At 35.4% G+C, this 15,838-nt stretch overlaps 1 protein-coding gene across 4 annotated transcripts in view; it reads right to left on the reverse strand.

The window, feature by feature from the left end:
• Positions 1–15,838, reverse strand: part of LOC100374854 (COP9 signalosome complex subunit 3-like) — an 80,022-nt gene that overhangs the window by 56,440 nt on the left and 7,744 nt on the right. For all 4 annotated transcript variants that reach the window (XM_085502587.1, XM_085502586.1, XM_085502584.1 and 1 more), the window contains exons 5-9: positions 12,834–12,908; positions 12,610–12,714; positions 12,245–12,385; positions 7,130–7,231; positions 5,963–6,034 (exon numbers count right to left, since the gene is read on the reverse strand). In XM_085502587.1, the coding sequence (XP_085358713.1) occupies positions 5,963–6,034; positions 7,130–7,231; positions 12,245–12,385; positions 12,610–12,714; positions 12,834–12,908 (495 nt within the window). The remainder of the gene's footprint in view (positions 1–5,962; positions 6,035–7,129; positions 7,232–12,244; positions 12,386–12,609; positions 12,715–12,833; positions 12,909–15,838) is intronic.

The following is a 15,838-nucleotide window of genomic DNA, read 5'->3' on the forward strand; positions in this document are numbered from 1 at the left end:
TTCTGGTGACAATGTACATGTAGCTTGCAGAGGAGGAATCGCATACGAGGACGTCCTTCTTTCAATGGAATGTATTTTGTTTCATTACTGATTACATCATGTTGGGAGTAACATCCGGTCCACAGCAAGTGAATTGTTTCAACACGTACCATCTGTCCCATATCCGGTATGTACAGCTTTACTGGTGTTTTGTGAAAAATCATATTTGCCGTAAAATTGTTAATTTCTTTGCAGTAATGAATAATTCATATATTTAAATGAGGACATAACGCAACTACAGACTCACGAAGACCAAATTATAAGTCCTCGTTTTTGAACTTTCAACTACCTAGCTTACTCTTAAATATTCATATTTTTTACTCTAAGTACATAATGTATTCTTGACACAGTAATCGCTGTTTAGCCGACAAAAAAATAATAGCGGCAATCCATTGAGACCTTTTGCCAGGAATGTGATATTCGATTGGATTGAATTGAAATAATCTGAATGAATAAAAACCATACAAGTATAACATTACATTGAGTCAGCACACTAATATCAAAGACATAGCTTCACTTACCCCAAGATACCATAAAATGTCAACAAAGACACGACTAATGTGATTGTATGCGATAGTGTGATCAAGTTACGGCACAATATTTTTGAGAATATTTTGAAACAAAATATGAGGCAATATGCTAATTTGCATATTGGTGTTTTGTGCGGTCACTGAAACAGGATCAAATATTTTTTTTTAACAAGACATGACATGTCACGTCATAGCCCCAGCTCAGAAAAAATTTTTAAAACTTATATTATGTTTGTGTCAGAGTGAATTAATTCATTATGAGCTGTATTAAAATTCCGTTATTAAATGTTCAGAATTGATGTGTTACAATTTTAGGGGGTGGGGTAAAGATTTATTCATTTGGCTTTTCTGAGACAATTTATAACTTGTTAAACATATAATGCGATGTGCACTTGTAAACAATTATTACCTGTCCCTGTACCAACTTTGAACAAAACTGGATGACACATATCTGAGAAAAAGCTGTTGACAGCTAGAAAAAGCTTGTTTTTTTTAGATTTTTGAGGGAAAAAATGGCCCCCAAGTCGTAAAACTTTATACGATCAAACAGATCATGAATGACACTGAAAGTTGCAACATATAATTTGTCCAGTTTTTGGCATGGATGTAAATTGGCAAACATGATTTCTATGGCATTTTCAAGTTTATAGCACTCTCTATCCTGGTCTCAGCAAGAACACCAGAGAGCAACAAACAAGTACTACAGGTAAAATGACATGCAAGTATGCAAATCAGATCTGCAAATATGTTGAAGAGTCAGTGTTGTGTCTGTTTGGATAAACTTCCTTGTACAACTGTATTCCTAATACAAGAACACTGTCAATCACAGAACTGTTCCAGTGAAAAACTTCTGATTTTGTAGACAATAACAGGGCAAATTTAAGATATCGTTTGTCATACAAGTACTAGCACCAGATGAGGAACTGAGAAACTGCAATGATCCTTGGTGTACATTACCTGTGTCAAACAACTTTACTTCCCATGTACTTCATGTACAGATCTACATGTAGTTTGTGGCCCTGAATTAGTTTAAATATCACTAAGTAAGGACAAGAGTACTTCTCATATGACAATGATACAAATACAGTGCAAGAATCCTGAAAAATATTATCAAGTTTTTATTATCATACATTAATATTAACAAATTGTGTGAAATTGAACTTTTATGTACAAAGAAACACATATTTATGCTTTGGTTGACAGCACTTAACAGAAACAAATCAAAGAAAGCTTAGAAAGAACTCCCATGTGCTGAGAGTATTGAAGACACATTAAAAATTAATTAAAAATTACCTGTACATGAGATATTGATAGAAAAGCTGAAAACTAATTATGTACATCAGGTAACTAATATGAACAGAACAGAACAAAAAAATTACGAATTATTATGCTAATTAGAACAAATTTTAACCCAAAATTAATCAGGCCTGTCTTTTGTCCTAGAGCATTTATGTACCAAATTTTATTCAAATGTGATGATCAGTAATTGAGATATCAGTGTTAATTAATTATGTTAATGAGGTGATTAATAGGCATAAATATTTACCAAAAACTAATTGGGTTTCTGCATAGTTCTCTTTAAAAGTTTCATTAAAATCCAATTTGTGGTTCTTTATATATCAGTGGAACATTATGCAAATTAGGTAATTAATATCCAATTAAAACTAATTAGGTCTCTGCATAATCCTAGAAGATCTATGTAGCAAGTCTCATTGAAATGTGATTACTACTTGAAATATCAAAAGCTGAAAATTAATTAATTATGCAAATTAGGTAATTAATATATACTGATATTACCCAAAAAACTATCAGGTCTGTGCAGTGTCCTATGACATCTATGTACCAAATTTCATTGAAATGTGATGATTACTTGAAATATCAAAAGCTGAAATATAATTAATTATGCTAATTAGGTAATTAATATGTACTCGTATTACCCTAAAAACTATCAGGTCTGTGCAGTGTCCTATGACATCTATGTACCAAGTGTCATTGAAATGTGATGATTAGTACTTGAAATATCAAAAGCTGAAAATTAATTAATTTTGCAAATTAGGTAATTAATATATACTGATATTACCCAAAAAACTATCAGGTCTGTGCAGTGTCCTATGACATCTATGTACCAAATTTCATTGAAATGTGATGATTACTTGAAATATCAAAAGCTGAAATATAATTAATTATGCTAATTAGGTAATTAATATGTACTGATATTACCCTAAAAACTTTCAGGTTTGTGCAGTGTCCTATGACATCTATGTACCAAGTTTTATTGAAATGTGATGATTAGTACTTGAGATATCAGTGGAAAAGCCGAAAATTGATTAATCATTATGCAAATTAGGTAATTAATATTGCACAGATTTTTACCCAAAACTAATCAAATCTGCGCATTAGTTTGGAGCATCTGTGTGCCAAGTTTCATCAAAATCCAATGAGTGGTTCTTTAGATATCAGTGGAACAGTCATGAAACAGCTAAAAATCAGCTAATTATCATGCAAATTAGGTAATTAATATGCATGGTTTTTACCAAAACCTAATCAAATCTGCGCATTGGCCCAGAGCATCTATGCACCAAGTTTCATCAAAAACTGATGTATGGTTCTTGAGATATCAGTGGAACAGACGGACACACATACACACACACACACACCCACACACACACACACACACACACACACACACACACACACACACACACACACACACACACACACACACACACACACATACACATACATACATACATACACACTAACTGCAAAGACTCCCTTTTTGTGCTTCGCACACGGGAGTCAAAAAGAGTACCTGCGAAACTTTATACAATTGTCAGACATGCAGCGAATAGTATGCTTTTGTAATATATGCAGTTTCAGTGGCTTTGCTTTCCGAGAAAAAAATTCTGGCTCTGCACCTGAAAAAAACATTTAGTCAAAAGTAAGCAGAGGTTGTAGCATATATGCTCCCATTAGCTGTTAAATTTAATTAAAAAAGATATTTGTGTACCGTCTTTTCAGTACGAAAACATATTACTTAATATATTTATACCAGCCAGAAAAAAATTGCAAGTTTTCACCGAGCAATTAGGAATATACATGGACAACAATTGATGCATGTCTAGCAATATACTGTTTGAAAGGCTGCAAGATGTAATGAAGTAGCAAACCAATCACTACTCGAGTCGGACTGGCTGGGAAACTGCACAATACATACAAAAATGTATGCAAATGATATATGAGCAGCTCCACCAAATATAAAAATATTCTTTCCATAGTTATGACTCTAATGTGAGTGTGATTTTCCACTCCTTAGCAATAGTAGTTGGCGTATTGTATTGTACTGTACTGTATCGTACAAGTTTATTGTGATTCTATATGTGTTTGTAATATCATTTAGCTTTATTTAGCATTCTGTTTAGTTGGTTAACTTTACTGTATCTTAATCAGGGAGCTCTCCCTGATCTTAATGTAGTTTATTTTATTTTATCTATACGACCATAGAACAACTCACTGTAGTTTGTTTTAATGTTGAATAAAAATTAAATCAGTCACTGTATAGTGGTGACGTATTGCGCGAAATTGTAGCAAGGACAATACTTTTCTTGATTTGCGTGTCGTCGTGCGTCGATAAAAAATGCATAGAATGGTCGGCAGTATCGATCAAGTTCGTCTAGTGTGACATTCGTGGCTGGCGACAAGATGCCGTATAATCATTTAAATAGGCGTCAAGGAGGAGTGAAAGGCCCTAAATTTGGTTCTACAATAGGAGTCATGAAATGTTGGAAAATTACAGTCAATCAAAAAAACTGTTCACATGACAACAAAAAATATTCACTATATTTATTATGCATTATTTTTTTGTTGGTAGCAAAGGATCATGGTACGGTAGCTTACAATGTACTTGTTTTCGAAGTGTTGCAATTGTTGATTAGTACTCAGTAGTGATTATATTAACGTACAAAAAATAAATTCGTTGAATTGTTATGAAATGCAAGTAAAATTCAACTTAGTTTTATCGTAAGCAAATGTTTTCGGTTACATGTTAACGCTCGATGAGACGATATCCGCCATGTTATCCATGCCCACGACGCATGTTTATTGACCAGATAGGTCAAGTCGCTAATCAACCAATCAAAATGCTGGGTGGTGCCCATGTGCTCAAATTACCATAAAGCATTTAAATACCTCATGGTGAAAGCAACACGGAAGACCAGATTTACCGATGTTTTAGTGTGATCTTATGGCTTCGTTTCTCATGGGGAAAAAGGCATGATATTTTTTAATCGGATTTAGAAAAATAAATAAACGTACCGCCCCTAATAAAAATGTACCGGGTGGAATTTTTCTGTGGAAAAAATAAAACGTTCCGGTGCGTTTATATTGGGACATTTAGCGTTGTGGGCAAGCTCTCCTGGGTAGCGACATATTTTTAACTTCGCCTATTGCGTGATCAGTGGATTACGTAAATAAACCAACACTTTCAATGAGTACATGCCGATCCAACTAAACTTGTTTATGGCTGTTTATGATCAGAGAGGACGCATCTCAGAGAACAATAGCTGTGGAAATCATAAACAAATGTAAATGTTGCGGAAATCAAGCATGGCGATAATGATTTTGAGCGAGGCAGAGTCTGGCAAGCGTCTCAGAGCAGCATTGCGCCGACACCACCACAACGTTTGAATCCCGGTGAGAGCACTGTAAACCTCTAAAATCACGAGGTAAACTTTCAATTTACACAATACATAATCAGTTCCTACAACCATAATAAAAAGGCAGTTTTTCTGGCGAAACTCTCGCCAGGTTAGCAATAGTTTCTCACAATCACCAAACCAGAGACACAAACGATAATACAAAGTGTATAAATACCATAACAAGCACAGTTTCTTACCTTTGAAATTGACGAGACACAATTTTGTCCATATAAGCGTTGCGCAAATAAAGATACAATTCCGGGATACAATATCCTCACAAAAATGACTGATTTCCACCGAGACGAGAACTGCGTAAGCGTCATCAAAACTCAGATTAAACATGGGTAATTTCGGGAAAAGTCGGATTTTGATAGAAAAATGTTAAAAATCAAGGAAAAACACAGTGAAACTTTGAAGAATCGAAAAAATAACTTGATGTGCACAATAACACCATCAATTTCTGTCTCTGTACCAACTCTGAACTGAATTGGATCACACATGTGTGAGAAAAAGCTGGTAACATGAAAATGTGCACACACATTTGCACAGACACGACCCAAATTAATACCCCCCGCCCGGATCACAGATCCGGCGGGGGCTAATTATGCATAATGCAGAAGGTTCTGAACATGAACATGAACCAATGAATCTAGTTTTCTGTTTCATGTCATTATAATAGTATGATGTTGAGCCTACCTGAGTGAGTCTTTGAATGTTCTTTTTATACAGTGATGAAATACACTGCTTTACAAGTCCCATGTTCTGATCCTAGAATATAAAGAACAGAAATACAGTGGATTGGTATTGAAATAAACACTCACTTCCTGCTACTACTATTTTAATGAGAATGCAAGGGGATCTGTTACTCTCAAGAAGATCCTGCTGGCCACTTACAAATGATGTATATTTTACTATACCAGTGTGCCCATTACAAAGCTGAGTTTGGTTTTGCATGAGTGAGTGTTTGGCAAAAGTCATTCACACCAAAAGGTAAAAAAACAAGCAGCCAGTCGGCTGAGATAGCTCCGCTGTTAGCAATGCACATTTCAATAAAAGAACAGAAGATATCATTAGAAAATGAGCAATATGTATAGTATCAAAGCAATGGGACTTGCTGTTTTCAACAAAAATTTAAAAATATCACCAAAATGACAAAAATAATCATCAAAATTAGATAATTGAAGATATCACCACGGAATTAACAAATCTGAAAGAGGTCCACATGTAGTACCTATATATGTAATATAAAAACAATCGGACTTGCGGTTTTCCACAAAAAGTCGAAAATATCACTTTTTACCAAAAATTACAAAAATATTAAGCAAAATTAGAGAATTGAAGATATCATTACAAAATGAACATATCTGAGAGAGGTCTACCCAAGGTACATGTACACCAAGTATCAAAGCATTCAGGCTTGTAGTTTTTAAGAAGAAGTCGAAAAAGTAAAACATTGACACAGACGACGACGACGGACAATCACTCATATGATAAGCTCTGCTCGACAAAGTCGACAGCAGAGCTAAAAAGATGGTGATTGGTCACACCATGCTGGTTAGCAATGTCAGAGTGGACTGATCTGGATTGTTTAGTATCTTGATGATATGAACTTATAAATAAAAGTATGACAACAATTCAATTTGGCTCAAAACTCTTCAACATACATGCAAGACAGGAAAATTCACCAAAAAACAAAACATTGTATGCAGACCACGACCAAAAGTCTGGGAAATCAATTATGTTTCTCTAGTTGGTTCAATGGTTGCAACAATGTTAGTTGACATATGTAATTGAATGAAGCCTCTGTAAGGTGAGGAGCTATGTATAAAATAGTGATACTGCCCTCTACAGTTAGAATCTTACCCTTGTTAACTGATCGTTGTGCTTGACCACCACATTTCTCAACTCGCTTGGATTGTTTGATGTGTACACTGAGGCTAACTCGTGGTAAGACTGACTTAAAGGCTGAAATAGGATCAACAAACAAGTTAGTAAACATGGAAATTAAAATTGGAGGCAAAAACACAGTGTAGATCAGATAATGATTGGCAGCACTAACAATTTATTTGAATCACAAGACTTTATGCTCTAAATAAATAAATAATCAACTTATTCATTTCATTATCAAAAATCAAAGAAAGCTTAGAAAGAACTCCCGTGTGCTGAGAGTTTTGGAGACACATTAAAAATTAATTCAAAATTACTTATACTTGAGATATTGATGGAATAGCTGAAAACTAATTATGTAAATAAGGATTTTAACCCAAAATTAATCAGACTGTCCTAGAGCTTTTATGTACCAAGTTTTATTCAAATGTGATGATCAATACTTGAGATATCAGTATTAATTAATTATGTTAATTAGGTGATTAAGAAGCATAAATATTTACCAAAAACTAATATGGTGCATAGTCTTAGGCTCATTGAAATGTGATGGGTACTCTTTAAAAGTTTCATTGAAAACCAATGAGTGGTTTTTAGACATAGAACAGCAAAAAATTAACTAGTTATGCAAATTAGGTAATTAATAGGCACAATTATTTATCCCAAAATTAATCAGGTCTCTGCATAGTCCTAGAATATCTATGTCGCAAGTCTCATTGAAATGTGATGATCAGGTGAAAAGCTGAAAATTAACTAATTATGCTAATAAGGTGATTAATATGCACAAATATTCACCCAAAAACTAATCAGGTCTCTGCACAGTCCTCAAGTAACTATGTACCAAGTTTCATTGAAACGTGATCATTACTACTCGAAATATCAAAAGCTGAAAATTAATTAATTATGCAAATGAGGTAATTAATATGTACTGATATTACCCTAAAAACTATCAGGTATGTGCAGTGTCCCAAGTTTTATTGAAATGTTATGATTAGTACTTGAGATATCAGTGGAAAAGCCGAAAATTGATTAATCATTATGTAAATTAGGTAATTAATAATATTAACAGATTTTTACCCAAAACTAATCAAATCTGCGCGTTAGTTCAGAGCATCCATGTGCCAAGTTTCATTGAAATCCAATGAGTGGTTCTTCAAAAATCAGTGGAACAGTCATAGAACAGCTTAAAATCAGTTAATTATCATGCAAATTAGGTAATTAATATTCATATATTTTTACCCAAAACTAATCAAATCTGCGCACTAGTTCAGAGCATCCATGTGCCAAATTTCATCAAAATCCAATGAGTGGTTCTTCAGATATCAGTGGAACAGTCTTGGAACAGCTAAAAATCAGCTAATTATCATGCAAATTAGGTAATTAATATTCATAGATTTTCACCAAAATTTGATTAGTGGTTCTTGAGATAACGGTGGAACAACAAGTCATTGTCAATGACACGTCCCCGTTCCGTTCATATTTGAGTGACATATACATTCAAAGCAGATCATGACCGAAATGCACCTGCATATGTACAACACATTGTGCTAAATCTGAACAAAATCCATCCATGCATGACTGAGATCCGGTTCTGGAATTGTGAAAATACGTGATTTTGATGCATTTTCGGCCTTAAAATGGCCATCATTCCACTATTGTTAAGCAGATCATGAAACAAATGCACATATCTATTTGTGACATGATGTACCATGTGTGTGTGAAGTTTGAACTTGATCAATCCAGACATGTCTTGGATACGGATCCAGAACTGAATTCTTTAACAAAATGGCCGCCAGTCGGCCATTTCGAACTTGATCCGAAAAAAAAAAAGACGTGCATCAAGGTCCTATTATGTTTAATGTATGTACCAAATTTGAACAAAATCCATCCATGCATAACTGAGATACGGGTCCGGAATGGTGAAAATGTGCGATTTCAATGCATTTTCGGCCTTAAAGTGGCCCCCATTTGGCTATCGTTAATGAGATCATGAAACAAATGCACATACATATTTGTGACATGATGTACCTTGTGTGTGTGAAGTTTGAACTTGATCAATCCAGACATGTCTCGGATACGGATCCAGAACTGAATTCTTTAAAACAAAATGGCCGCCAGTCGGCCATTTCGAACTTGATCCGGAAAAAAAAATTACGAGCATCAAGGTCCTATTATGTTTAATGTATGTACCAAATTTGAATGAAATCCGTCCATGCATAACTGAGATCCGGGTCCAGAATGGTGAAAATGTGCGATTTCAATGCATTTTCGGCCTTAAAGCAGCCCCCATTTGGCTATCGTTAATGAGATCATGAAACAAATGCACATACATATTTGTGACATGATGTACCTTGTGTGTGTGAAGTTTGAACTCGATCAATCCAAGCATGTCTCGGATACGGATCCAGAACTGAATTCTTTAAAACAAAATGGCCACCAGTCGGCCATTTCGAACCCGATCCAAAAAAAAAAAATGACGTGCATCAAGGTCCTATTATGTTTAATGTATGTACCAAATTTGAACAAAATCCGTCCATGCATAACTGAGATCCGGGTCCGGAATGGTGAAAATGTGCGATTTTGATGCATTTTCGGCCTTAAAATGGCCGCTATTCGGCTATCATTAATCAGATCATGAAAAAAATGCATGTGCATATGTCCCATATAATGTGTGATGTATGAGTGAAGTTTGAACTTAATCGGTCCATGCATGTTCGAGATACAGGTGATCACGGACGGACGCACGGACGCACACAGGGCAAAACATAAGTCCCCGTTTTCGGACTGCGCCCGAACGGGGACTAAAAAAAGTGACATACATACATACATACATACATACATACATACATACAGACAGACATACAGACATACAGACAGGGTAAGTGCAAAGATTCCCTTTTGTGCTTCGCACACGGGAGTCAACAATTTGTTGTTCTGAAAGTCTTGTATTTGTCTTTTGATGAGTGGTATCCTGAACAGAATGTATTATTTTTTTAGATGTGTTTACGCCAATACAATGTCATGTGTGCGTCAGCCTTAGTTAATTTATTTTTGCTTGGAATTAATTTTTGCTAATTTCACTGAAGGAATGGGTTCAGTATTTTTCTATATTCAACTGTCAACAAGTTCCATACAAAAAACACCAAAAGTCTTTTCAGCAAAAATTAATTCCAGCTAAAATTTTTTTACAGTAGGTGATTTTCTATTCACTGCATGAAAAATGTGATTTAAATGTCTGCCACAAAAAGTCAAATGATTTGATTTTGAACTTGAAATTCATTTTTCTCCATATTTCAATGTCAAAACTCGTATCTTTCAATAGAGGAATATGTTGTTAAAGATATCTTTGCTTACAAATGTATGTATAACACAATATTACCATAAGCATAGAAATCAAACCAAAAATTGTTTTGTCAAATTCCACGGTATGACCTTTGTTTGCCCTGTTTTTTTGCATAATGCAGGATCTTTCAGTGAATCGAAAATGGTCTATTTGACAGTGGTAATCTTTGATTTTGCCAAAAACAAACAAAAACTGATAGACAGGTGTTTTGTAGCATCTCATGAAAACATTTATAACATGTTACAAAAAGACAGTAGAAAGAACACTGCTTTGTTTCATTCAGTTAAGGTAGAGATGCAGGTTGTACGGCACTTTGGAGTGAATTTTTTTATTTTTTGCTTTTTATTATTCAAACAGTCTTGGCTATAGACTGTTAAAATTTTGTACAATTGTGAATAGTAGAACATACTCAAAAAACGATTTTAAAATATAGATAACAGGTGCAAACATTCTCTCTTTTGAATGCTTAGCAAGATTTAGCAAGGCTGTACATAAATAATAAAAAAGAAACATGGTGAAAAAAAGAAATGACGGGATCTCCATATTATGCACTATATTTAACTTTTAACAAAACGATAATACATTTAATTTTGGAACTGTTACAGCCATTTTAATTATGAGCATTAGCAAACTTCTTACTGAGTGAATTGTTATGCAAATTAGCAATTATCTCAGCTTCTTTTTAGTGCACATCCCAGAACTTTAAAAATAAATAGCTCCTAGACGCTTCGACCCTTTGTTTTGAAATTTTCACAAATGATTGACAATGTGTTTATCTTCAAAACGCCGTCGGGACATTGTTTTTGGTTGAACAGTGTTACAACAATCGTACAGACAAGTAGTCTGGGTGTTAATTTATGCATAAACTTGAAGTAGTGAAATCTGAGCTGCCGCCCTGCAAAATTAACAACTGGTAGACAGTTTTTAAGACGGCACTTTCTTCATAGTAAACAGATGTACCCATAAACCAATTTTACAGGAAACAGAAGCATGGTTTAGAAGCTAAATTTTTTTAAATCACTTTTGACCAAAAAAGCACATTTTTGTGCATATTTCAAACTACAGTGTCCATAAAAATAAAATACTAACAAAATGTTAAAATTCATACAATAAGCTTTCCGAAAATATATAGTTTTGTGGACAAGGGAGGTTATCTTGGTTTCCTAATTAGCAAATTAAAATACCTGTCAGGTAAACTGCATCTCTACCTTAATATAGGCTGAAAATCACTACATATACTGTAAAACATGTTGAAATGCGACATGTAATTTTAGCGAATTGTGGCAAAATGACACGATAGCGAAATGTTGATTTAGCGAATCTCTCTTGTCATTGTTGATTTCCGGTTTTCACAATACTTGTCTGTCGCGTGCCAAAACAAATGCACAGTTATCACCTCCATAAAAACAAGAAAAACTATATATCGGGTATCAGCATCACTTCATTTATGTTATTTTTTCATTTATTTATTTTCATTGAAATAATGACCGCAATGAATACGTTTATTTTTTTGTGTTAATTTACTTTCCAATAAAGTGTATCTATCATGTCAGTACGTTTTTTTTGTGTTGTTTACAAAGTTTGTGTGGAGAAAAAAAGACGTCGTTTGGTGGCCATTTTGAGTTTATAATAAAGTCATTAGCGACATCTTGAATTAGCGAATCAGTTCTCTCGCTAAATTTGCTAAAAAGAGATGCCCGCGAAAAAGACATGTTTTACAGTATATCATCACTTTGATGAGTCATACTCACCTTTATAAATCTGGTGACAACTTGAGAGGTATACTTAGGAAGGTTCAAGATTTTCCCATGCAGAATAAGAGAAACTAAAATAAACTTCTTGTATGCTTCTAACATGATGTGACTGACTGCCATACTAGGTGTTGTAATGGCCTGCAAAGAACATAGTATATTTCCATCAGTCATAATTAGACAGACATGTTGCAGCACACTGGTCACTGGTCAGCTGGTGTGTGGACAGGCTAATTGAGAAAACGATTTTCAACCTACAAACAGAAGTAGTTCAATAAACACTGGGGGCGCTCTCATGTTAATTAACAAACCGTGAACATCCCAGATTTCTTTCACTTTATAAAAAAGATTCAAGCATTACTTACTATTTCATAATAATAAATAGCTTTATTCCATTGTTTTAATGCTGTGTATATCATTCCTCCATAGTAGTAATAACACAGAAAATGAGTGGCATCGTACAAACCACCCTGGTTAAATAAAAAAATATAGAAATAATTAGCTAAAATATGGATAACATCTAAAATGTGATAACATTATTTTAGTTGTTGATGAAAAAGAGAATTGTCTTCATTAAAACTATACATACCTCTTTACTAATTTCGGTGATATCAACATCCAGGAATGGCAGAGCAGGTTTGAAACATTTTGATAAAAGACACAACTGTAGACAATTAAAAGAACACTGAAATAAGTTTGTTGAAAAGCTATCAAACAATGGGTGCAAGAGTGTAGTAAAGACAGTACTGTGTGACCGAATCAAACAATGTAATGCATCTAGCTTACAGTACTCATTTCGCCCAACCACCCACGCGCAATCGATTTTTTTCGCTCACTTTTACGACAGTTTGTTTAATTCGACCGGACAATTTCTGCTTTATTTTTTACCGTGCAAACCCGGAAATATCACCGCCCACTCGCTGGCATTTCAAATTCGAACTACCAAAAAATTTCCGAGGTTCACATTGACTTATAATTGTCTTTTTTGGTTTTCATAGATATTGAACAGCCGTCATAAGTTCAAATACTTTTTGTTTTAACTATCTATAATAATTATACAGTACAGTTCTCGCAAAAGCTTTGGCTTTTCTGGCATCATTGTCGCCTACGCATGGCTTCATTGTCGCCTCAGCATCGCATCATTGTGGCATCAACTTCGCATCATTGAAAATTGAAGCTGTGTTCGCCCCGCTTATTTTGTGGCATCATCGTGGCCTCAGCTTCACAGTCTCATGGCATTAACATGGCATCAGCTTCAAAGTATTGTGACATGAGTATGATCTCATTATTTTCACACGAAAAGGCAGTAGAAAAAAACACATGTACAGAAGTTCGATATGTAATCGTTTTGAAATTCAAGGCGGTAAGGAGAATAAAATAATATGACCAAGAGTAAAATTACATTTTAAAAAGATATCTTGTTTAATTATTTAATGTTGCGAGTATTGGTTACGAAAAACTTGAAGTGAAGTACATTACAATCTGCAAGGGGACAAGTGTCATATTGACTGCAAGAAAAATCGTGGTAAATTTAAATCACACGATGCAATCGTCGTTCGGATACAACACAATTTGCTATACGAAATGAAACTGTTCTTGTTATAAATTTACCTTATTTTTGTTCATTTTATTTGCTGGTAAGAGAACAGATTCAGATTCCTCATTTCGGTGGTATTTTTCTGTATTTCGTTTAGTTTTAGCCGAGTCCGATACCATGTGCACAGACTACTAATACATGCAAAACACATGTACGCCGCCTGGTGCGTCAGCGTTGTCGCCTGCCATCTTGATACAAAGTTCCAAAACAAGTGCGTACATTTCTAACTATGATTGGATGGTTGTGGTGGCATCGGTCTGGTAAAACGTTACATCCAATTTTCAAAATTAAAATCTATACGTACTCTAAACGTATTCTCACAAAAAATATATTTTCGAATAAAAATGAGCCACATGCCATGTAAAAGATCGAATAGCACTTGACATGCAGAAATAATTTATTGGGCTTCAGAAAAAAACATGTCTATTTAGTTGCAGCCGTAAATATTTGGTGACCAGTCGATGAACAATTTGAAACTCATGATACACACAGAAGTCCTTCGATACTGAATATCATCAACCCCAATCTCGGTTTACCTTATTTCCCAACATGCAAAACTGATTTGTATCTCAGCCCAGTTTTTTTTTTTTTTTTTGAACTGAGGTCAAATCCCAGCCATTTTTCAGCGAATAATTGTGAAGCCTGTCACAGCACAAAAAAACTATGTGAATCGACGCAGGAGAATGGATAGTACGACAACCCTCAAATTAGCGTCAAATATGCTTTATTATAACATCATTGATTGGCTGAGAGTCACCTGATCGGAGCACAACCTGGGTCACAGAACCATATTTGTCTGTATTATCAACGGGACTTTGCGAGAGAACCATACCCACATTTTCAACCGTTTTTAGCGCGGAAGTTGCCAACAAATGTCGAAAAACTAGTGAATTTTATGGATTTGAATAAAATAAAGCTAGCGATTGGTAAGACTGGTTAATAATATATCCCCCCGATGCTCTTCGAATTTTTTTATTTTATTTCAAGGTGAGAAATGGATAATTGAAGTTCCATCGATTTTAAGGAGACTGTTTCACCGCGACAACTCTACGCTGTGTTGTAGTTTCACGAGGTAAAAAAAATATATAATAAATAGTACTTGTTTAATTATTTGGTTTTACAGCCCGCAAATTACGGGACATTATCCCCATGAATTACGATAAATAAATGCTGATCATTTGGAGAAACCAACTAGGATCCATATTCCAAACAAATTATTGGGACATGGTCGGTAGACATTTCAAACAAATGAAATTATTAACGAACGAGATTTTTCCAGATATTTACGAACATAATGTCATACCAAATATATGCAAAATTGACAATTGTTACGTACGTCGGGAGCTTGGCGTTCCGAGGTGCGTCAAACTGGTCTATCCTTGGACCGTCCCAGAGCCAAAACAGCCTGGAGGCTACCCACTGGCATATCCAGCCACTCCATGTTCTGGAGACAGAACCGCCCTGAAAGGGCGTCTGCCAGACTGTTCTTCACCCCTGGAAGGTGGTGTGCGGTTACCTCCACATTGTATTCCAGGCACTAAAGAAGGATTTGCTCTGCTAGGACCGACAACGATGGGGAACGCGTCCCCCCTCCTTCTTGAAGAAGAGTACTGCTGTGTTGCCTGTGCGGAGCAGGACTCTGTGGTCTCGAACTACGGGTAGAAAGCGTGGTAGTGCGAGTGCTCTAAACTAATGCGAGGGCCATATCATTGGGCTTGTTCATCCAATAGATGCGCTCACCAACCTTGGGGGGAGGCATCTGTTACCAGAGTCATACCTGCGGCGAGTGGGTCCAAGTGGGTCCCCTGTCCGAGGTTGGCCAGTGACGACCACCAGGGCAGGACTTCCTTCACTTGGTCCGAGATCTACACCGCCTATCTAGTTCCCATTGGAGAGCTCAGCGTTGTAACAACAAGCATTATACCAGGCGGCTGCGTAGTGCGGTCTGGAGAACCACCCTTCGAACCAAGGTCATCATTCCAATGATCCGCATTAGT

This window comes from Saccoglossus kowalevskii, chromosome 8 (genome assembly GCF_978046115.1).
Source record: "Saccoglossus kowalevskii chromosome 8, keSacKowa6.1, whole genome shotgun sequence".
Classification (NCBI taxonomy): domain Eukaryota; kingdom Metazoa; phylum Hemichordata; class Enteropneusta; family Harrimaniidae; genus Saccoglossus; species Saccoglossus kowalevskii.